General features: G+C 43.9%; 1 protein-coding gene across 6 annotated transcripts in view; it reads right to left on the reverse strand.

Annotated features, from left to right (window-relative positions):
• Positions 1–17457: 17457 nt before the first annotated feature.
• Positions 17458–24053, reverse strand: part of CD47 (CD47 molecule) — a 49467-nt gene continuing 42871 nt past the window's right edge. For 2 of the 6 annotated variants that reach the window (XR_009867591.1, XM_062207632.1), the window contains 3 exons: positions 22611–22642; positions 21291–21315; positions 17458–17703 (listed from right to left, as the gene is read on the reverse strand). Coding sequence is in view for 4 of the 6 variants with exons in the window: in XM_062207632.1 (XP_062063616.1) it covers positions 17699–17703; positions 21291–21315; positions 22611–22642 (62 nt within the window). In the remaining 2 variants the exon portion in view is untranslated. Of the gene's footprint in view, positions 17704–20638; positions 20672–21290; positions 21316–22610; positions 22643–24053 lie in introns of all 6 variants that reach the window. The other 4 variants (XR_009867590.1, XM_062207640.1, XM_062207622.1 and 1 more) reach the window with 3 other exon arrangements.

Raw genomic sequence — 24053 nt, forward strand, 5'->3', positions numbered from 1 at the left:
CTTGGGCTTCTATCGTCTGCCTTTCTAACTCCTTCCTTCATATAGCTGCATCTGGATTTTCCAGGGTACCATCTCGTAGGTCTGGCCTACTAGGGTACACCTGCCTTCTTCAGTTTCTCAAGCACAGCCTTCTTTGGCACAGCTGTGAAAAGCAGAGGTGGGGCTCCGAGCCAGGGAAACTGGGTTGAAACCTGCCTGTATCAGTTACCCGCTGGACAGCCCTGGATGGGCTTCTGACCCCCTGAGCTCCCAAGCTTCATGGACAAAATAAGTCTGAAGGAACCTGCTCTTAGGTGTTGTGGGATTTTAATGACTGACAACACACCTAAAGCGTTCGGACATAGGCACGTAAGTTCTTCTTCCCACTTTTCATGGAATCCATGTTAAGCTCCACTAGCACAGATGCTGGGTGGAGGTTTTTAGCCCAGCCCTACTGGCTGGTACCTGTAGTTAACTGGTCATTCTACCAATCATTGGGTGAATTCATTGCCAAAGACATGATAGGGGTGATGCCCCGGCTCAGGATGCTCTATCTGAATACCATAGACTTGGTGGCTTATTTGTTACAGTTCTGGAGGCAGGAAAATCCAAGGTCAGGGTGCAGATCCAGATCTAGTGTGTGGTGACGGCTCTTTTCCATGTTTGCAGATGACTTTCTTCTTGTATTGTCACATGGTAGGGAAAGAGCAATCTATCTCTCCCTCTTTTTTTTTTTTTTTTTGACAGGCAGAGTTAGACAGTGAGAGAGAGAGAGAGAGACAGAGTGAAAGGTCTTCCTTTTTCTGTTGGTTCACCCCCCAAATGGCCACTACGGCCGGCACGCTGCACCGATCCGAAGCCAGGAGCCAGGTGCTTCCTCCTGGTCTCCCATGCAGGTGCAGGGCCCAAGTACTTGGGCCATCCTCCACTGCCTTCCTGGGCCACAGCAGAGAGCTGAACTGGAAGAGGAGCAACCGGGACTAGAACCTGGTGCCCCAACTGGGAGTAGAATCATGGGTGCCAGTGCCGCAGGCGGAGGATTAGCTAAGTGAGCCGTGGTGCTCTTTTATATGAGGGCATTAATCCCATTAAGAAGGCCCCACCCTCATGACCTCACCCAACCCGAATCACATCCAGGGCTCTCCCTGCAAGTACCTTCACATGCAGGATTAGGGCTGCAGCACAGACATTTGGCGGCAGGGAAGGGGGCGTTGACACTCAGTTCATAGTAAGTGATCTGACTGCTTCCACGTGAAGCTTCAGACACAGAAGTCTCAGGAATTTGCCATGATTTCCTCCAGATCTGATTCACACTCAACAAATGAGCATAATTCTCACGTGGATCACAGCCTTGGGCACGGATGTTGGGGAAATTGTGTGTTTGTTTAGGTACCTAGAACCCAGTAGGTATGCATCAAATCATTGAGTGGCTGTGACTGTAGAGCAGCCTCCCGGGGTCTTCATCTTGGACTGCACTTTAGCTCCACCAAACCTATGTGCTGGGTTCTCGTTGTCTCTGGGATGTTCCTATAAACTGCACATAACATAATGTAAGTGCCCAGGCAGAGCGATCTTAGTGCACTTCAGAGCTTAGGTGAGCATTTACCTCCTTCTCTGTGCCCTCCCTGCTGGGAACCAGGCAGCACAGGACACCCACAATCAGAAAACTGCGAGAGTTTCTGGCTGGCTGGCATTTTGCCATGAGTAGCCGGTGCTGTGCTGAGGACTGCAAGATGCGGCTCTTCTTGTTCTGCCCGGGGTTGGCAGAGGCCATGTCATCAGGCAGTGAGCACCAGCTGGCTTCTCTCCCTGTCCTGTCCGATCTGCTAGAGGAGGACGAGGCTGAAAGGAGCAAGCCAGCTTGCGTTTGGAGGACTGGTGTGGGTGCATATTGCACGCATGCTTGGAGAACAGGGGAGGGGCGGTGGGGAAGGTCATTTTGCTTTCCCTGGGGAAAGGAGCAACGAACAGTCCCCTTCCCAATCCCCTTTCTAGACTTGAAGATACAATTCCACCACCGGAGTCTGAGTCTGAGTTCGGAATGCCTCATCCAAGTGAAAGATGGAAAAGAGCATGATAGAAACCCATGTTGTAAGTATAACAAGCAAACAAGCTAAAGGCTAGGTTCCCAAACTTCCACCCGTTTGAAGACTGGTAGATGAGATTTGTTAAGTTTGTTGCAAGTAAAGGAGCAAACAAAGGCTAAAGCCAATAGACCTGCTGATGTAATTCCATCATGAAGTATGGAGAAAGAAGGGGCTGGATGAACAGCTGCTATCTGATTTCCTTCCCCCAAACCATGCAGGCAGAGGCAATACAAAAGAAAATGCCCTCAAGAGTTAGGCAGGTAATGTCCATGAACCGTACATGCTACAGTTTGCATAGTAAACATTAGCAATATTCCTCACTCATACAAAGACACTTTCTCTACTTGCTGGTAAAACACACAGTCCTCTGGGTATATGTTCTGTTTTCTCATTTTGTGTAAATTCATGGGCAAAGAGAAAGATTTCTCTACTGCAAGCAAAACACAGAAATACAGGCTCAAGTAGTGACTGTGGAAGAGCCATGGAGAATTGGGGAGCAAGTATTCCACTCAAACAGGATTGAGGCTATGCACTCCAGATAAACTGTTGGGGGATGGGGTCATTTGTGGCCTAGTACAGCGTGATCTACTTTTTGTATTTATTGGAAGCTGGAAATCCAGATTTTTTTAAAAATGCAAAATCTCCCTATTTTTGCTGTTTTTCTTTTTGTTAATGGTACAAATGTGTTTTTTATTTTATTTTATTTTATTTTTAATTTTTTGACAGGCAGAGTGGACAGTGAGAGAGAGAGAGACAGAGACAGAGACAGAGAGAAAGGTCTTCCTTTTCTGTTGGCTCACCCCTCAATTGCCACTGCGGCCGGTGCGCTATGGCTGGCGCTCCGCGCTGATCCGAAGCCAGGAACCAGGTGCTTCTCCTGGTCTCCCATGCAGGTGCAGGACCCAAGCACTTGGGCCATCCTCCACTGCACTCCCGGGCCACAGCAGAGATCTGGACTGGAAGAGGAGCAACGGGGACAGAATCCAGCGCCCCAACCAGGAATAGAACCCGGGGTGCTGGTGCCGCAGGTGGAGGATTCGTCTATTGAGCCACGGCGCCAGCCCACCAGCTGGTACAATGTTTTTTTTTAAACCTTTATGTATACCAAATAGAACCTACTTGCCTATGGCCCTTTTGCACACCCCTCCCTTTCCATCCCACTCTGAATGTTGGCAGTCCTTGATGAATTATTTGGAGCTGGGTAGCCCTCCCCATGCAGCTGGGAACCTTGGAAGCCTCAGAGGCTGGGAGGGCTCTATCTTTGAATTTGACTTAGTCCTTGCATTCTCAGGGGATGCCAGGGGGCTGGCGCAGACTATTTAGAGGTCTGCTGGGCTTTTCTCAGCAGAGTCTCCTTCCTGGAGTCTGCATATCAACAGGAGTCTGCTTCCTGTAGGCCACCTCTTCCTCTCGGCATGGGTGGAGGCTGGAAAAGAAATGCAGTCCTGGAGGCTTGCTGACTTCATGGGAGGGATGATGGGCCAGGAATGCTGCAGTGAGCCCTGGGGACATCTAGGCCTGGAATGCTGCAGTGAGCCCTAGGCCAGCTCCTCATTCTACACATAGCCAAAGCTTCTTGTCTAGGCCCACAGCCCATCAGTGACAGCTAAGGGGTGAGATCCGGAGTGCCCTACTTTCACTGCCCTGCACTCCGTCTGCTGTACTGTGTGGCTTCTGTCTCCATCGTGAATACTCAGCCCCTCAAGAGTTGAGCTGGCTTTAAACTGACTTAACTGGTGAACTTTAGAGCTGAGACTGGGAGAACTGGATAAGGCCAGTGAAAAAATACAGGAAGTGTGTGTGTGTGTGTGTGTATAGGGGAAATCTGGGGCATTCTTTCTGGATGTGAGCACCAAACATCCATCTGGAAAGGGTCTGTTGCTTACTTTGCACCAGGCCCACGCTGCCTCTCAGGAGGGTGTTTCCGTTGGTCTCCACTCCTGTATACAGCTGTTCTTCCAGGCGGCCAGGCTTCTGGCTGCCCCTATCAAGGCCTTTCCCTTTATCCTGAAGCCGCAGGGCTTTCACTTGCTTGAGATTCAAATGGGCGCATCTTCACTCCAGGCAAAGGAACCTATCCTGGCAGGGAAAGCCTGGTTTAAAGAACCCCTTGTCCTGAGACTGCCGACCTGGATCTGGTATTTAATCCCACACAGGTCATTTTTAAAATAACTCCTACTTGATGATACTCTAAAAAAGATGTTAAGTAGGAAAATGTAAGGATTTAGAATTTTTTTTTTTCTGTTCCAGTTATAACTGGGGAAAAAAGAGTAACATTTGCTGAGCTCCTGGTTATATTGCACTAGGCTCTTTTCTATCTTGTAAGTGATAAATACGAGGCACCATAACATTCAAGAGTTTGAGTAAGAAGCCATTCATGAATTGGGGAATATTAGATAGAGATTTATTGTTCTGATGACCATGTGTTACAGGCAAGATTTTATGGGAAAAATATGGAAGCTGAATAAATTATCTGATTGGGTACTGTTACAGAATTGTCTTTGTTAGTTTACCTTGTTGGTGGTTCACTAGTCACATAATGATATGCTAGTTGGCTGCTTATAATCGGCTGAAATTTTCTGACATAAGCATTTACTAGAAATTATGCAAATTAAGTTTTGCTTATGTTTGCAGTTTGAGCAAAGTTAAGGTTATTTTTAAGGCCTAGTTAATTTTGTTTGTTCAGGAATTTTTCAGGCCCAGTTTCATTTCAATTTTATGTTAACCATATCATCTTACATGGTCCCTAAAAATATTTCTAGAAAGAGATAAAAACATTATGTCTTTTATTTTTATATTTTCCTATGTAAAAATGAGGTATTTAAGATTCACAGAAAGTAAAAAACTTACTAAATTTATAAGCTTCACCTTAAGGGGACTGTGTTTGTCTGCTCTTAGCCAAGTTCTTAGGTTTTTATGTAGTGGCCAGCATGGAGCAGGCACTCATTTAGTTGCCGACAATGTTTTTCAGAGCGACATAGCCAGGAAATGGAGACTTTAAGAAAGACAAAAGAAAAAAACCCAAAAACCCTTGTGGGGCAAAGAAAAAATGAGATTCGCATAATTGACAGCGAAATAAGAAATGACATTGACTTCTATGTCACAGCACATTTGTTTCAAGGGCGTTGTGGTGTTTGACATGTTATCTCACCTGTCTTTTCACCAATCCTGGAAGTATTCTTGGCAGGTGAGGGGAAGAGCAAGGAATAATTTAATAAGGACCAAACACACAACTCCAGGGCCAGGCACAGTGGTTCCTACCCCTATCCTGTTCCTTCCCTCCCTCGCAGGGGCCTTCGGGCACTGTCTTCAATCACCTCTAGCGAAGAGCCTGCTGGCCCCAACCCCATCCTCATGATTGAGGAGCAGAGGGTCCTTAAACCCAGCAAGGAAGATGGACGAAAAATTCACCTTGGGTTCTTGGTTAATGGTGGAGATGGAGAGAGAACAACCTAGAATGATTAACCAAGTTAAGGTGCTGAGACATAGCAGAGGGGAATAACCTCCCAGAATCTGCCAATCTAATACATTGGAATACCTACAACACGGAAAGAAACTGAGCTAGAAAGAAGCAAAACCTCAAGTAAATGCTTTGCCCAGCATTTATGTATTGCTCTTATCAGAAAAAAAAAATACCAATAATGCAGATATGGGATTTACTTGTATTAGTCCAGTATGGTGTCTTCTGATCAGAATCACAGAGTGAGAGTTGTAGGGGAAGAGGCGCAACCTCCACAATTCATCTAGGAGATTTGTACACTGAAACTGGAGATCTGTAGTCCTTTAAACAAAAAGTCATTGGAAAGTTTGCATGAGACTCCGAAATACACCCTTGCTGCTCCCTGTCCTGAGAACTCGTATGCGACACAGAAATCTTGATTAAATGCAGATGACGAGATGTCCTCAGTTGATTTTTCTCATTTAACATTAGACTTCCTTGATTTAAGCAGCTCACTAAGAAGTGAGACCTAATTGGGACTTGTTTTTAATTAAATTTATTTATCCATTTATTTATTTATTTATTTACTGGTTCCACTGAGATATTGCTTAATTTTCATTAATGCTGTTGCTTTTTTTTCCCCCCTTTCTTTCTGTAGAATGCGTTTGTTCATCTTGCTTGGATGCAATTAGTTGTGCGGTGTTTATCTTGCTGGTTCCACAGTTAATTTCTGTGTAGAAGCAATTTATTTATACGTTGTGCTGCTCAGGACATCCTTCCCACTGAAAACGCGTTGATAATGCCATGATTCGCAGTGCACTTCTATTTCTGGGTGGAAGGAAGCCAGAAATGGATGTGGAGGAAGAAACGGGAGGGAGGTGTCTATGGTAGCATACGATGGCAATGTTGCTAATGAGGGACACACATGCTGGAGCTTTGACTTGATTATGGTGCTGTGATTGGCTCCACATCACTGTCCCCTAAGAGACAGATGACAGGCTAAGAAAAGACTCTAGCATAATCGTCGCCTTTCTAAACACGAAACCAACGTCAACAGGGAAGCATCTTTTAATGGAACGTGACATTGATTCTCCACGCATCTCTGGCCAAGTTGTGGGTCAGGAGCTAAAATGCCTCATAGCTGGGCAGTTGGAAAGTATATAATATTGATGGCATTAAAGGCTGGCTAGAAGGCCAGGCCTTAAAATGAATTGCAGGCTTTTAATCAATCTCTAAAGCAAGTTTCTACACTTGGCTCCAGGGACTTAGGCCAGTTAACCCACATGGTGTTTTATTCCTGCTTGAACTGGGCACCGTCTGAGGCCATATGAGTAGGCGGAGAAGAAGTAAATAGAAGCCATTTCCAATTCACAGCATGTCACCAGCTGCCTTTTTTGCTCGCTACAGCCACCCAGGAGGACTGAGGGAGCAGGACCGCAGTCAGTTTAGAGAAGAGAGCACGCTGATTGCAGTCTAACCCAAATCTGATCAGAGCCCCCTGACTGAAAGGCTTCCATTTGCAAAATATTTATGAGGCCTCAGGCCGTCGCCGTAGCTTAACAGGCTAATCCTCCACCTTGCGGCACCGACACACCAGGTTCTAGTCCCGGTTGGGGCGCCGGATTCTATCCCAGTTGCCCCTCTTCCAGGCCAGCTCTCTGCTATGGCCCGGGAAGGCAGTGGAGGATGGCCCAAATCCTTGGGCCCTGCACCCGCATGGGAGACCAGGAGAAGCACCTGGCTCCTGGCTTCGGATCAGCGCGATGCGCCGGCTGCAGCGGCCATTGGAGGGTGAACCAGCGGCAAAAAGGAAGACCTTTCTCTCTGTTTCTCTCTCTCTCACTATCCACTCTGCCTGTCCAAAAAAAAAAAAAAAAAAAAAAAAATTATGAGGCCTCAATATTTGCACTATCTACCTTCATTGCCATACACCTGGGCTTGGTTTCTGCTGGTTATTAGCCTGAAGACAGCTCTAAGTTTTTAATCACATTCTGTCTAGTGTGATTGGAGGGCCTACTCTTAACACATTGTCAGAAGTCTTGAGAACCAATCTCTGGCATGAATGAATAAACGGAGGAGCTGAGCAGTGTTGGCAGGCTTCATGTGCTACAGGGGCAGCTTCCTTTCCTCCTACCTTCTTTGCATTCCAGGAAAGGATAAATAGGATTATCGAATGCCTAGTGTCCCCACCTTCTGTCCTTGAGTTTCACTATGGGAACCACAGGGTGCCCTCGCATGGATATTGTGTTTGGCATGAGCACGTCTGCAGTTTGGCTGTACTTGTTTTTCTATTTGCTTCTTTGGCAAACACCCAGCATAGGATTATACATATTCCAGTATATGCAATGCTCGTCTCTACATGCTGTCATGCTAAGACTTTCCCACCCAGCCAATGCATCATGGGAAGATGACAGAGAGAAAGAACTTAGGTGTGTTAAGCACTTACCCTGAGCCCAGCACTGTGCTATGTACATGATCTCCATGTGACATAGACACTGCAGCATGGGGAAGTTGGACTCTTTTCTCCAGATCACATGGCTGGTGAGGTGCAGGTGTGGGGCGACCTGACGCTGCCTCTCCTCTCTGTGCCTGCACTTAGAGCCGGCCATCAGGCCTCCCCTGGGGGCTCAGAAGAGAGGAGATTTAACGTGTGGGAAGCACCTGGATTCCCTATAAAAAGAACCAAGGATCAGGAAACACAGAACCTCTGTGGCCTTCTTTCAAGGGTGAGAATAGATGGGCTGAGCTGTCCTTCAAGGCGCTAATCACCAGGCCGCCACACAACACGGCGGCTATTATTGCTATTATTGTTTTGCAGGCTGACATTTGGCCGGTTCTCTCTCCTCTCTATTCCAGGCTAATAATTAGATTTAAATCCCTGACAGGACTCTAACCGTCACCCCAGGGGGTTCGAGATTTCTTTACTGTTGCTTGCAAAGATTTCATTTTAAAAAGCCCTTTGAAACGGTAAGTAAGTTACATTCAACAACAGCTTTTAAAAAAATCTATTATCTTATTGAGTCTTTGGAAGAACCCATGCTGCTCTCTCCCTTTCACCTCAAGAGACCATCCCTTGTTTTTATCTTCAATTTGAAGAATACAAACACCCAGGAGGCCCAGGGAAGTGAGCCTCTCACGAAATGTGGTTCATCAGCACCTGAGTCACTGCCAGGGCCGATCTGGACGGCATCCAGGGTCTCAGAATGTGTTGATTCAGGAATTCTGTTTTGTTTTAGACTTTTTAAAAAAATGAATCTGTTTTCTACATCGACTGAAAATGATTGTGGTGGTTTTGTATCTCAGGGGACAATGACAAAGAGCTGCTTTCTAAAAGAGTCAACGACTGTCTCGACCTCCGTGCCGGGCTGCTTTGAGCAAGGCAGTCGGAGGCAGGGCTTTGCAGAGAGCTGATTATCGCCTAGCACCCTGCTCGCCTCTGACACCCTCGCCGATCCGGGAGCTCTAAGGGGCTGTGGGCATGGGAAGCAGCTGTGCTCTGTGTAAGGACACCTGACCCGACGGGCAGTTTCAGTTCTCAGAGGAATCGGATGGAGTCACAGGCAAGCCACTGGCATGGGGTGGGGGTGGTGGGGTGGTGGTGGTGACCCTGGCATCTTCGGCGCCTCTGAAAGCCATGGAGTGGCCTCCCTGGCGGCCCAAATGCTCAGGGAAAATCTGTTCCGAGACGTCCCTTTCATGTTATGACTCCTCTGGAGGATCCCAGCTGCCTTTGGAGAGGAGGCAAAGAGGCTGCTGATCCCTGCTCCAAATCTGGTCCATCCATAACAGTAAAGGGACACTACTGACCCCAAGGCCAAGGATGATGCGTGGGGGAAGATTCCAACCCAGGCCCGTCAGTGATGCAGTCAATACTTTTCTAGAGCCCTAACTACCAGAGGATGTAATCTTACTAAAATGTGATGCTTCTGAAAAACCTTAACTGGAACTTTTTCCTTGTATACCTTCAACTACAATTCTAAGACAAGTACCACATGCCCCCACCATCTATCAACCTGCTTAAAGTAGAAAGGATTCATAATTTTTCCAACATTTTTCTTTAAACAGAAAGGAGAAAAAATATTTGTTGATGCTTTTGAATACAAATGTACTATCAGTATGTGGAAGGAGCTGGCACTGCGGCAAACAAACTAAGCCACTGCTTGTGGATGTCAGCATCCCAGATCAGAGTGCTGATTCCAGTACTGGTTGTACCACTTCTGATCCAGCTCCCTCCTAATGCACCTGGGAAGAACAGCAGAGGACGGTACTTGTGCTTGGGCCCATCACCTGCGTGGGAGATTTGGATGGAGTTCTTGGCTTCAGCCTGTCCATGACCTGGCTATTACGGCCATTTGGGGAGTGAATCAGTGGAAGAAAGCTCTTTCTGTAGGTTTTTTTTTTTTTTTAACATACATGTCTTTTATTTTTTAAAAAGATTTTATTTTTTGGAGAGGCAGAGTTACAGACAGTGAGAGGGAGAGACAGAGAGAGGTCTTCCATCCGTTGGTTCACTCCCCAAATGGCCACAACAGCCGGAGCTGGGCTGATCCGAAGCCAAGAGCCAGAAGCCAGGAGCTTCCTCTGGGTCTCCCACGTGGGTACAGGAGCCAAGATGCTTGGGTTCTCTTCTACTACTTTCCCAGGCCATAGCAGAGAGTTGGATCAGAAGAGGAGTAGCCAGGACTAGAACCAGTGCCCATATGGGATGCCGGCGCTGCAGGTAGAGGATTAACCTACTGCGCCACAGCACTGGCCCCTGTTATTCTGCCTTTCAAATAAATAAATAATTCTTCAAAAAGTAGTTTGTGGAAAACGTATTTTATGAATAAATTATACATTGATTTCAAAAATTTTTGCACCAAAATAAATGTGCCTCTGTTCCATTTCCCATGGAAATTTTGTTTTCTGAGGGGCAGAGACAAAAAGATACTGAAACAGACAGAAGGACATGGGCAGAGGGCTCCTATCCATCGGCTAAACGTCTACAATGGCCAGGGCAAGGCCTGGGCTGGAGCTAGGAGCTGGGAAGTCAATCTAGGTCTTCATGTGGGTGCAGGAACCCAATGATTTAAGCCATCACCTTTGCCTCCTGAGGTCTGCACTGGGGGGTAACCGAAGCCAGAAGATCCAGGGATTGAACCCGGACACTGAACTGTGAGGTGCGGGCATCTTAACTGGGAAGCTAAATGCCTGCTCCCCTCATGAATTTTTGGAAATGCCCTGGTGTATTTCTTCAGAGAATTCAGGGTAATCTCTGCCGCTCCAATCAGTAATAGCTGTCACTGGAACAATTGCTGCTGACAGTTTGGCACGTACTTAAAGACATGAGGAGACGTGGGGCTACTGAATCCATGATGATCCCGTTTCAAAGCCAACATCTCTCTGTGTCTCTCCCTCTCACTCGGCAACTCTTTCAAATAAATAAAATCAATCTTTTAAAAAATTCCAAGATACACACCTAACCAATTCAACTGTAAGGATTTAAATATTTGAGAACATTGCAGTAAAGAAGGGTTTCTTCAGGTAACCGAATATATGCATCTGCTAAACTACCTTGCAAAAACGAGGCTATGAGCATCGCATTCTAAAAATGTCTGGCTGAGCTGGGGGTGGAAACTCCCTGGAGACTGACAGGCATTCCTCGAAAGAGCTGCCTGGAAGGCTGGGGGGGGGGGGGGGGCGGGGGCTGGAGAGGAGCCACCACAGGGCTTTCCACTGAGGCTGTGGGGCAGCTATTCCTCCAACTACGGGAGGAGGCAGTAGCAGTGGGGAGAACAAAGGATTCAGCACTCCCAGCTGCCCTTAGCACGTCAGAGATCTCTCTGCTGCATGTATGACGGCTGGTACAGAGGCAAGCATTCACTTTTCCTGCAGGGTAGCTTAACTACGGCATCCTCAAGATCAAGACAGAACACATTCTTCACTTAAAGGAGCAGAAAGAGAGGAGCTCCACAGTAGATATAGTCCATGTCTGAACCAACACACTTCAACTTTTCAAACAACTCATTTGTTTAGAAAGTCCACAGCTCACAGGCTGTCTGTCGGCTTAACCTCGAGGAATTTCTGAGGCAACCCAAAGGAAATCTGGAAGCAAAACTAGTGTTTCTTTTTTAGACGGCAGCCAATGATCCAATTATATTCTTTTTAAATAGGGGTGCTTAGAAAGCCTTCTATCATGGCACGGGTTTGTCCATTAAGAGAGCAATGGCAGCAGCTTTGCAAATCTGCCGAACAAGCATGCTGTCTGGCATCAGGATGGCCACCAGATTGCAGTGTGCACACTTACAAATCATCTCTACACAAACTGGATTCCTCCCCAAACGTTCCTCCCCATCCAAACGGGGCAAAGGTACCTGCTTTCCACAATGGGCCATTTTTCAGAACTGACTGTGGCCTTCTAGTCAAATGACTAAAGGAAGAATTGCCAAAGAATTCCAGAGCGTTCTCATCATGAAGTCCCCCAGTATTTTCATGCAGTGGATAGCACCGTCTTCAGCCCTGAATAATCAGTCCAATTACCCATAATTTAGGATTAAAATATTTCACTTCCCTCTGATTAGGTGGAAGGGGGCCCAAGCAGAGAAGCTGTGGAAAATAAAGACTGGGTGTGAGAGTTCTGGCACAGACTCACTTCGGACACCAAACACTGCCCACTGTGCTTCAACCTCAGAACTGCTGGAGACAGCAGGTCTTTGGATGGCATTATGACAGCTCCTTCTTTTCTAACGCTGTCAATCCCGAGACCCACAGGTGGCAAGGTGCTGCATGGACACACAGCTTGGCTGCATTTGGAAGCCCATACCTCCACGGGAGTTCTAATCAGGCAGAGGACAGACAGTTCTCTAGAACACAGAGCAGCTTTCAGTGCAGGACGCAGGCCATTAAGTGCTTTCTGGCCTCCATTAGTTCCTCCCGCTGAGAACGAAAAAGTTCTCATAAATGCATAAAAATTACATTGCCTAGGAGGTAAGGAATGAGACGGTACTCTGCTGTCCAATATTTTCCAGGTTGATAATCACATGTATAATGCAGTCACAGAGTACAGACCTGAAGGAATTCAGCGCTGCCGGGAATCCTGTACTCCAAATCCGCACCTGCTAACAGCCCCTGGGCTTAGCTTCAGGTGAAGTTCCTGCTGCCCTCTGCCCCTCGCCCCTCTATGCACAGCCAACAACCTCCTCTCCAGGAGAAAGCAGGGAACTGACCTGGGCCCACGGGAGTGCAGAGACGCTTGGGCTCAGTAACTGAGTCAGGGATGGCGGACTAGCCCGAGCACCAACGTGCAGTCGGAGACAGCCAGGACTGCTGAGAGAGCGAGAAGTGCACCCCTTTTCACCCTTCGACTCTCCCTGAACCTGGGAGGTGGTGGTCTGGGCCTGCAGGCAGCAGTCTACCATCAAAGGAAGCCTGGGAAACAAGGCCACTCTGAGGAGGGAGTAAAGGTGGAAGTCCCTGGCCCCTGCGGTGCTGTTGGCCTGAGGCCAGCTGTACATTTCAAGGTTCAGGTTAGTGAGCCAGAGATCCCATTTTCCTTTGATTTAGGCTTTCTTTCATTTGCAGTCAGCGTAGTCCTAATTAATAAGCAACTAAAATGAAGACCCGCAGATTTCAGTTTTGGATCAGGCTTATCTCCTTCTGCAGCGAAGGATGGCTACTGAGACACGGGCCAGGGGCTTGCCCGGGTCTTCTGCAGCTCGCCAAGATGGCCAGCACATTGGTCTCCCACTTTCTCATGTGGTATTTTCACCATACCCTAGGAAAAATGACTTGAAAAGTAATTACAAAACACATTGGACTTGTCTAAAATTTTTAATCAAAACTAGGCTCCAGTTAAAAGTTTATGCATTGCGTATTATATTTTAAAAATGAATTTATAATTACTATTTTAAATAATCTTTTGCATTGTTCTATAGAATATGGACAACTAGAAAATACATTAATAAACTAAATTTCTCATAAGTGTGCTTGTGGTCTGCTGTAGCAGCAACAGAGATAGTCCAACAAAATAGCTTAAACTGTTTTATTAGGTATATATAATATTACAGGGTAGTATTTACAAAGTTATGTTTTTAAATAAAAAAGTTTCTTGGCAAAGATTGCAGATATTCAAAGCTTCAAACAGTGATAAATTGATTTAATACATATTTAAAAAAAAAAACCCTTTAACGGTAACACAGCTGTAAAACAACTTTGGTCTTTAAATCACTGCAAAAAATGACTGCTGACAAATTGCACACCTGTAATTGCTATGCAAAAAAGCCCCCCAGGAGAGGGTCTTGCACATAGCAACACTGGAGCTCTCTTCATCTCGAATGGTTAATGGGTATTTATATGATGTGGGAACTAACTCTCAACAATGGCTTTTTGTAAATAACATTCCATTTAATAAAATAAAAATGCTTTCCTCTCTCGTTAACCATGATAACAACACTTTTTAGATTCCAGTGATGTTGCCTTGCAGAGAAGCTTATTACAAATACTTTCTCTATTTCAAAAGACTGAAGTTACGGGAAAGCTGGTCTCAAAGGATCAGAGCTAAAGCCAGGTAGAACTTCCTGACCAATCTGGATTACCCCTGTGAGTCACATAAGATGACCTAAGAAAGGATCCCCAGTGGGTGGTGGCAGTTAAGTGCTTTTAAAAATATGACACATGTACAACTAACATTTCTAAACAAACCTTCCACCAAATAAAATGCAATAAAAAAGATAAAGTGTGGCCAATCACTTCTCTAGTTCCCTATAGTGGGTAAGTAAAGGGATGTGTGTTTCCACATACACGTCACAGCTCTCCACTTTTCAACACTCAGTTTCGGACAAAAGACATCTAGACAGCAATACAGAGCTTAGTAATTCTTATTAATGAGATGAAAGAGTCAAATTATCACTTTTTGAGCTTTATTGACTCAAATCACAATTTGGCTCGTCACTTACCATACTGACTACAGCATCCTGAAAAGAGTACTATTCCCAGAAATGAGATCTCCCATTTGCATTTTGACATTCTGAAGAATTTAAGTAGAATGGACCTGGAGTCTCCAGGTGGAAAACTATCACTTTGTAAGGTTTTTAGAGCATGTGAAATTGGACAAAAAAGAAAACTCTCTAGCTCACCATATTAAAAACAGTGGGGAATCTAAATGTAGCCAACTCTTATTAATCATCCCACTTTATGTACTGAGTATGCAAAGAACAGAAGAAACAGAGAAGGAAAAGAAAGCTCTTGTTGTGGAAGGAATTTTTAAAACTGACTGAGAAGTACAAGCCCAAAAACCAACATAGTTAAGCCAAGGGCATGAGGTACTGGGAAAGAAAACTACGAGATGGAAGAGCAGCTAGACAGATGGGATATGCTGCAGAGCACAGCAGTGAGCCAAGGTGGGGGGAAGGGCTGAGGCAGAACGTTCTGAAGGAGGAGAAAAATTTGATTTGGCCAAAAGCGTGAAGTGGTTGCAGAAAATGACAAATTGGGGGCTGGCGTTATGGCTTGCGACGCCGGCATCACATATGGGTGCTGGTTTGACTCCCGGCTGCTCCACTTCTGATTCTGCTCCCTGTCACTGGCCTGGGAAAAGCAGCAGAAGACAGCTCAAATACTTAGGCCCCTGTCACCCGTGCGGGAGACCAGGATAAAGCTCCTGGACTCCTAGCTTCGGCTGGCCCAATCCCAGCCAATGTGGCCCTCTGGGGAGTAATTAGCAAATGAAAGCGTGTTCTCTCTCTCTCTCTCTCTCTCAACTCTGACTTTCAAATAAATAAATAAATAAATATTTTTTTAAAATGACAAATGGTGCCACTCTGAGGATGTACAATAAAGACAACTGAGTAGATGGCAAAAATTGGAATCAGAAAGTAAAATCCATGTTATGGGGTATAACAGCTATATGATGCTCAAAACACCGTTAGCAATTTAAATTTGATGTGACAGAAACTGGAAGCCATTTCCAGCCTGATTTAAAGGAAAGGAATTGGCCCGAAAATGCCTAAGCGAGAGGACACCTGCTGCTGTGGTCCCTTATCCAGGGAAGCTGACAACTAGATTAAGAGTCACTTAGCTCTGGCAATTCCCTGCCACCACTGGTGGCATTGTCGAGGGCAGTGAATGCCTCAAAAGGCAGGCAGTATCAAAGAGAAAAGACTGGGAGATCCAGGATTACACCCCAAATAAATGAGTGTACTACATATTAAAAAGTACAACTACAGTTTATGAAAAAAATTTACTATAAAGATTTTCCTACCTGGTTTCTTAACAGAGAATAGGAATTTATATCTTTTAAAATTCCATCTGCTTTTTCTTCATCAGAACTGATTACTAAACTACCAAACTATATTAGCAAAACATAAACATTTTCAGAAGGAAAAAAGAGCAGCAGGAGCCATCAGTTTTCTATAAAGGAATACAGCTCCCTCCACACAGGCTAATATTTTGGACAGCTACCCAGTAAGGGAAGAATGTTCTTTTTCCTCAAGAATGGTCTTAATAGTGTGTTCAGTTTTCTAAGAGGTCTCAGCAGGTCATAAATTTAGGTTTGCCATCGGCAAACCACTTGGTCCCAATATGAAATATGACACTAAAAGTGGCATAAAAGAGGCACATGGGAACACTCAGTGGACTAAGAAATAACCACTATTAATGCAACTACAAATATGAATGCCTTATTACTCAGGTAAGAATTACTAGTATTTTCAGAGGGTACTGGTGAGCAGTCAAAAAGCTTGACAAATTACCTAGAGTTTTTAAAGGTTTAAGTGATCAAATACTTGCATCAGATATAATTCCACCCAATAGAGGTCTCTGTTTTCAAACGTCTTCACTAAAAGCACGAAGTTAACAACTGCTCTCCTGTAGGTATCCCATTTTTGTCCGTACAGAAGATGCATGTGCCTATCTTATACGTATGCACACACACGCACACACACACACACAAACGAGGTAAAAAATGAGTGCTAAGAGTCTAAAAGTACTCCAGGCGATCACAACTGTCAGAACGTTAGTTTTCTTCTAACTGGGGTAGGAGATGTGGTGGGTTTGTCTTACTTTTCAGTCTTTGGGGAAGAGGGGACATGAGGCTGGACTACAGGAGGAAGGTTATGAGTGGTTCTCATGCAACAGATACAACAGTAATAAAACCACCCTTTCAGGGCTGGCCCAGGGGCCTGCTGGAGACACGTGGCCATGCAGGGAACTCTGAGTGAAAATTTCAATCTCGCTTTCTTTCTCATGCCCCCCACCCCCCCCATTAGAAAAGAAGTGAAGAAACGCTCTAGACTTTTGCCTTCAAATCAGAGGAAGGGAATACATATGTTACAACCATAGCTATTTTTGCTGCAGAGTGTGAACACAGGGCTCTGAGAAGAAGTCTGGCTCCCTCCTACAACTGATGCTACTGTGTCACAGGACCATGTTCAAGGAGGAGAAAAGGTGCTACATGTCATACAGCAGAAGCAAATAACAAGAGGACAAGACAGGGTTACAAGGGTTGTGTGAATCAAAGAAAACACAGCCATCAATACAATTACCTTAAGTCTGGTAAGGATCTGTTAACATGGCATGTTGAAGGGGGAGTATGTGAATGGCAACCCCCAAGAATGAAGACCACTGCCCTCCTCAGTACCCTGTCCCATGCAGGTGGCCTATGAGGTGGTCCCCACCAAATTCTCATCTGTACTGAGTTCACCAACCCCTTGACCCGGAAGTGGCAGACACCGTATTCAGCTGACACCACAACTAACAAAGCTGCCGTGAACCTGAGTTTCGCTGGGGTTTGATGGAAGCCACTGTTTTTCATAGAGATCCCCGGGTAACCACGAGGTTAGTGCTTGGGAATTCTCAGTCAGAACCCACTTAACCAAGAGCCAGGAGGCCCTAGTGTCTGAAAGGCATCATTCTTGGAAGTTGCCCCCTCAACTTAATGCCCTTAATTGCATAAAAACAACAGTAGAAAACTGTATCTCAATCGGGCACACAACACAAATCATGGTTCTTTTATTAACTAAATTACAGCTGCTTTGAATAAAAACTTAACTGTAACAATCACTTAAGGGTCAATGACTTATGTTCTCCCATAGATGAAAACCAGTTACTTGTTTTCTTCTCCACAAGAGTGAATCATCAAGGCCATGGTGCGTAAACACAAGTGTATTCCTTTCACGTCTTCCTGCTCTCCAAATCGGAGTCCATCACTTCATTTCAGTTATTCTGGAAAGTTGAAAAATGGATATATAATCACTATTTATAACCACCATTTGTGTGTATTTTGTATTTATTAAGAAACTGAGAGCCAGCATTGTGGTACAGTGCGTTAGGCTGCAGCCTCTGTTGCCGGTGTTCTACATCGGAATATCAGTTTGAGTCCCAACCACTTCACTTCTGATCCAGTTTCCTGCTAATGTGCCTGGGAAGGCAGTGCAAGGTGGTCCAAGTACTTTGGCCCTTGGCACCCACGTGGGAGACCAGGCTGGAATTCTTGGCTCCTGACTTTGGCCTGGCCTAGTCCTGGCTGTTGGGTACATCAGGGGAGTGGATCAGTGAATGGAAGATCAATCTCAATCTCTCTCTCTCTCTCTCTCTCTTGCTCTTTCAAGTAAATAAGTAATTTTTTTTTTTAAAAGAAAGAAATAGAGGGTACAGCACGGAGGCATCTGGCCTAATGGGTAAGACATCGATCCTGTATCCCAAGCCTGGGTTTGATACCCAGATCCAGCTCCTCATCAGCCTCCCGCTAACACAGATCCTGGGAGGCAGTGGGGATGGCTCAAGTACCTGGGTTTCTGCCCCCCTTGTGATAGACCTGGATCGAGTCCTTAGCTCCTGGCTTCAGGCTGTCCTAGCCTGAGCTGCTGCGGGCCTCTGAAGAGTGAATCAGCAGATGAGAGTTCACTCTCTCTACTTCTCTCTCAAATGAGATCACAAACAATTTTTTTACCTGTACACTCAAAAGTCTTTAAAACTTAAGAGGGAGCTTCAAAATAGAAGTTGAGGCATTTAAAAAATTTGGAATTGCTTCAGATATCTAGTATCTAAAAATAAAGACAATAGATCTGCAAAGGTCAGAGACAGGAACCAGGTAAATCCTTAGTCTAGTTTCAGTAAGTAAAAGGTTAATGCCAAACAAAAATTAACAGTCTGATCATCTCTGTTTTCTGAAAAAAACCAAGAGATATTGATTTTTCAAAGCAAACTGCAGTGAACAAAACTGAAAGAGGAAATGGTACTGACTAGAATACCCAGGAAAGCACCTTGTATATCAGTAGGAAGAGCCCATCAAAGAGATAGGTGAAAAAAAGTTTGATGAGCTAAAATTAGCAAAATTAAGGGAAATTACAAAGGTCATCATAGATTTCATGAACCGCAAAGAAAATATTCAGAACAAAAAGGCTTCATACTCTCTCCTGATGCAGTGGTTCAGAAACAAAACAACAACAAAAAACCAAGGCATGTAACAGAGAGGCACCCAACTCAAGGCTTACACTGGTTTTCTGGAAACAAAGAAAATTTAGTTTCTTCATACAACTGCAGGAGAATACCACCACAGTAGGAAAAGAAATTAAAAAACAGGACACCACAATGTAGGTATAAACAAACCATACCAATTCCAGATACCAGAGTTGTGTTTTTTTTTAACGTCCATTTTTATTCCTACTAACTACAATTCATTTTAGGAGGGAGTGGCTTGCATACAAAGCATGCTTTTAAAGGCTGTGACCCAGACCTACAAAAGTGAGAAAAATCTGTGACTCAGTAAACAAAAGCCTAAGCATTTTAAACTTACTTCACTAATATATGAACATCAATTTAATGTCAAAATCCACTACACTCAAGTAATGGGATAATATAATTAAGATAGTATGTTGAATGCTTTGCTTTGTTATGGTGGGGAGCAGGAAGGTCACAGACTTTAAAACAGCAAAAGACAAAGCAGAACTATTTACATGCTCAGGGAGGACTGTAAATATCAGAGGTGTGAAGAAATGCTTTGATCACATGATAACATAAACACATTACTAAAAGTCAACAGAACTAAGGAATCATTAACACGTTAAGGTAAAATCAAAATGACTTGTCTATAGTACTCGATATCTCAGACCGACTTATCTTTAAGTCTTAGCAAACATATGTCTTTGATATACTCAATAAAGATTCGAAGTTATTATTAGCCCAGAGTTCCAAAAAAGAAAAATGTAGCAAAAGTTGGGGTGACTAAATATCTGTCTTTTTAATCTTCTCCCAAAAGGTAAGAATCATGTTCCTGCTTGAAAAAGCAGAGATATTAAGTTTGTATGGATTAAATGCAACAAAATTACCAACAAATGCACAAAAGAAACTGTCAAAATGCTAGAGTTGTGCCACATTATCTATGTAACTTGTACAAAGCATCTACAATCACAAGACACTGAATCTGAAGAGTATTTTACAAACAGTGATAATTTCTTTTCTTTTTTTTTTTTTTTTTTTTTTGACAGGCAGAATGGACAGTGAGAGAGACAGAGAGACAGAGAGAAAGGTCTTTCTTTTGCCGTTGGTTCACCCTCCAATGGCCGCCGCGGCTGGCGCACTGTGTCAGGCGCACCGCGCTGATCCGAAGCAGGGAGCCAGGTGCTTCTCCTGGTCTCCCATGGGGTGCAGGGCCCAAGCACTTGGGCCATCCTCCACTGCACTCCCTGGCCACAGCAGAGAGCTAGCCTGGAAGAGGGGCAACCGGGACAGAATCCGGCGCCCCGACCGGGACTAGAACCTGGTGTGCCGGCGCCGCAAGGCAGAGGATTAGCCTAGTGAGCCGCGGCGCCGGCCAAAGGAAGTGGAGCAGCTGGGACTTGAACCGGCACCTGTGTGGGATGCCGGCACTGTAGGTGGCAGCTTTACCCACTATGCCACAGCACCAGCCCCAATAATTTCTCTTTCCTATTAGCCAAATGACTGGAGAATCTGCTTAATGACATCCTACAGCTTTTAAAGTAGTTTTGTAATTTTAAACAAAGTTGACTTAAATTTTATATATCAAGATATGTGGATCTTTATGATTTGACAGTGTTTTTTTAATTAAAAAAAAGTCACACTTTCAAGAAACTTGTTCATTTCTTTTTGATGCCCATATTCTAACCAATCTGTAATTGTAGACACATTTTATACTTACCATCATTCATCATTCCTTTTGATTCTTTAAATGCTAAGGGTTAGTAACAAAGCAAGCAGGCAATTAGTAAGGTTCCATAATTAGAAATCACATATAAACAAATATGCAGTAATATCATGCCAACTACTCCACAACTATACAGACAAATTAATTTTAAGGCTGCCACATTATTACCAAGCTTTTGTGTGAATCACCCACAATATCCATCCACAAAGGGAACAGACTCAGGAATACAGACAGATTTATATACAAAGAAACTGAGACATTTTTGGTCTCACTCCATGAGGACAGTCTTACTGAAACTTAAGCATCAGAAATGGGAGGTAACTGAGATTCTTCTCTCCGGGGGACTGTTGGGCTGAATGTTGGCCAATAAAAAGGGGCAATGGTCCCCTTGCCCAAATTCTGTCACTTGTCTAAGGGAAGCAACTACCTGAGAGACACAGACGGTACATTTTTCCCAGGTATGTGAATAGCACAAAAGCAACACTCCCAATTCTTGATGAATAATCAAGAAAAAGAGAGGTCTCAAGGCAAGAGAGAACAAAATTCTTCCTAAGGCATAGATGGGGCAGTCTAACTCCTTTGAGCCAATTCCAATTATAATCTGCTAATGGGTCAAGAGATATACAAGTATGTAATAGCCACATACCATTAAGTGGTTCCTCTACAGCTTTCTGGAAAATATTTAAAACATATTAACTAAAAATATAACTTATTAATATCCATTTACACTAAAACTTACATATGCTAACTTTTAAACAATATGGTACACAGAGCATTCTTTAGTCAAAAAACAAAATAAGGCATTAGAGGCTAAAGCAAAGCTTGTGAAATCTAGTTAATATTTTTATAATGTGTATTATCCCTTTAATACTCTCTATGCAGAATTTCCCATCACACCCTGCCTGTCTCAGTTCAAGAAATCCAAGCTTCTCAAAAAATTAATGAAGTGCAATCATAAATAGCAACGACAGAATAAATAATAGTTAAACAAGAGATAAGAGCAAGACAGCAAGCTTCAAGTCATGCAAATTCAACTCAGTCACTGGGAAAGAATATGTGTTAGGATATATAGGCCCAGAGGATGGATTATCTCTAAAAAGCACTTTAAAGCTGCCAGCTTTAGCACCAGCCCTTCCAGAATAAATCCTGTGGGGAGAGCAGCACATCTTGCCCCAGCCTGCTCTCGAGGCCTGTCTGTTGAGGTCCGCCAGACTTGGGAGCCCATGTAACTTCCACTTCCTGCCATAGCCAGGATATTCTCTATAGCATTCCACTAAGATCCATCACCAATCCTTCATAGGAAGCAGAGGGCAGGATGGTCCTTTCCAGATCCTATTTTTACCAACCAGCTCTTGAGTCCATCACCATGATATAAGGTCCTTTCCTTGGAATTTTCTCAGATAGCTTATTAAGTTATCCAACGTACAGTGAAATGGGCAGTACAGGTTTTTGGTTTTTGAGAAGAAAAATGTATATAAAAGGGAAGAAGAGGCCAATGAATTATATCTCAGAACAGGTATCTGTCAACATTATTTACATTTATTTTAAAGATTATAATTTTTATTGATGTCAATTTAATATAGATTTGTCTTCATATTTTTAAGCCTGAGATTATTCTGTGTGTGCACATCCAGTGGATCCAGAAGGTAAGGCAACATATTGGAATTCGCTTCCTACTGATCAGAGTTAATAACCAGTATTTCTATCCACAAACTTTGCCATTCTGCATGTGATAAGTCAACGTAATCTTAAGGAATCAATTACCCCATCCCATTGATACTAAAATGATCAAACAGATTTTTAAAATCAGAACTCGACCCATTCATGCAAACACTGTGGAATGAATTCAACATTATCTTATTTGATATTACACTAAAGAGCACTAGAGCTCAATATTCCAATTACTATTTCTCAGTCTAACCTGTCTAGTAAAAATTCCCAATTCATTTATTAAACTTTAACTTACCCTGGGAGGTTGTATAGTCTTTTGATTGGAAGCTGATATAAATAAGAAAATAAGAATATAAATTTAATAAGTAAAATAAATTCAGACAATATATGCTTAATTTTAAGATAAAATGTTCAGGGCTAAAATCAGAGGTATCAGAGCCTTCAATGAAAAAAGTTCCAGCTTTGACAGTCTATTAAAAAATGGAATATTTTTGATTGTATGCAAATTAAACAAATAACCTACCTATACCCAATAATAAACACACACAGTCTTACGCTTGTGCATGCCACCTGTCCCCCAAATAAGCCACTTTTTAAACTGCTTGGTGGAAAAATGCTGTCATCTACTCACCCTTATCATGGGCTCTCTCCATCACTCCCTACTCTGGCAAGCCAGAACTGTGGGCAGGCTGAGGTTCACTGTTCTTGTGCCTTGTAGCCCAGTTGCCCCTGCTTCTTTGCAGTTTTCAAAGCTCCAGATAGCTAGCAAACTAGAGAAAATATCCAGATCCCTCTGAGTTTAAAGAGTTTTCTAATTATAACCAGCTGCCGCCAATTATAGCCTTAATCATGCCCTGCTCTGTATACTCCTCCTTATCTTTCTGAGTTGTCCTTCTGAATGCTGCCTCTGAATGGATTAGTTGACTAAGATGAAGGAATAAAGGCATGAAGAAAGTGACACAGGAAAAAGAATTATTGTAGCTAGGAAGTAAAGAAGAAACAACTTCTTATAAAAACTAAGTAAAGAGGCCCCAGGGCAGCTAAAGGCAGTCTTAAAGACAGAATCAGTCTTACAGGTTGAAAAGCATTGATGGAATCGCTCAGTCAGAGGGTGATCCTGCTGGACACGTAGTCAATTCCACTGTAACCTGGGCTGGATGACAGCATGGGTTTGCTTATTAACAGATCAAGGCAGGTTTCCTGTTCCTTGTTATTTACTTACTACATTTCCAATCCCAACACTATCAAACTTCCTAGGCTAAGGACAGAGTGGGATCTGAGCCAACATCAGCCAATTATGCACCCCACAGCCAGAAACTGATAAGGGTCTCTGAAATGGAAGACTGACAACTGATTGACCTGGTATGTTTCTCCCCACCACTGCAATTTTAAGGAGAGAAACACAAAAATGACTAGCAAAGTTGGTGATGGGAAGGAAAGGGGAAAAAGAAACAGAGAAACTCAGCAAGCAAAATTCACAGTGTAGAGCTATAGGTAAGAAATGCTATCAGTGAGAAGACACGAATAGGATTAAAAGCTGAGAGGTAAAAAAGAGAGTGAGCTGGGTGACAGCAAAGACAGAAGAACTTGGTAACCACAGCCAGTGGAAGGGCATCAACCAACTTGTGTTGCTGAGCAGACAACATGATGCTTCAGTCATTAGAGATGTATCAGATCCTTCCAATTTCTGAGCTACAAACTCTTCTCTCATGAGATCTCTGTCTCTGTTGAGTGCTGT

The sequence above is a fragment of the Lepus europaeus genome, chromosome 2 (genome assembly GCF_033115175.1).
Source record: "Lepus europaeus isolate LE1 chromosome 2, mLepTim1.pri, whole genome shotgun sequence".
Lineage (NCBI taxonomy): Eukaryota > Metazoa > Chordata > Mammalia > Lagomorpha > Leporidae > Lepus > Lepus europaeus.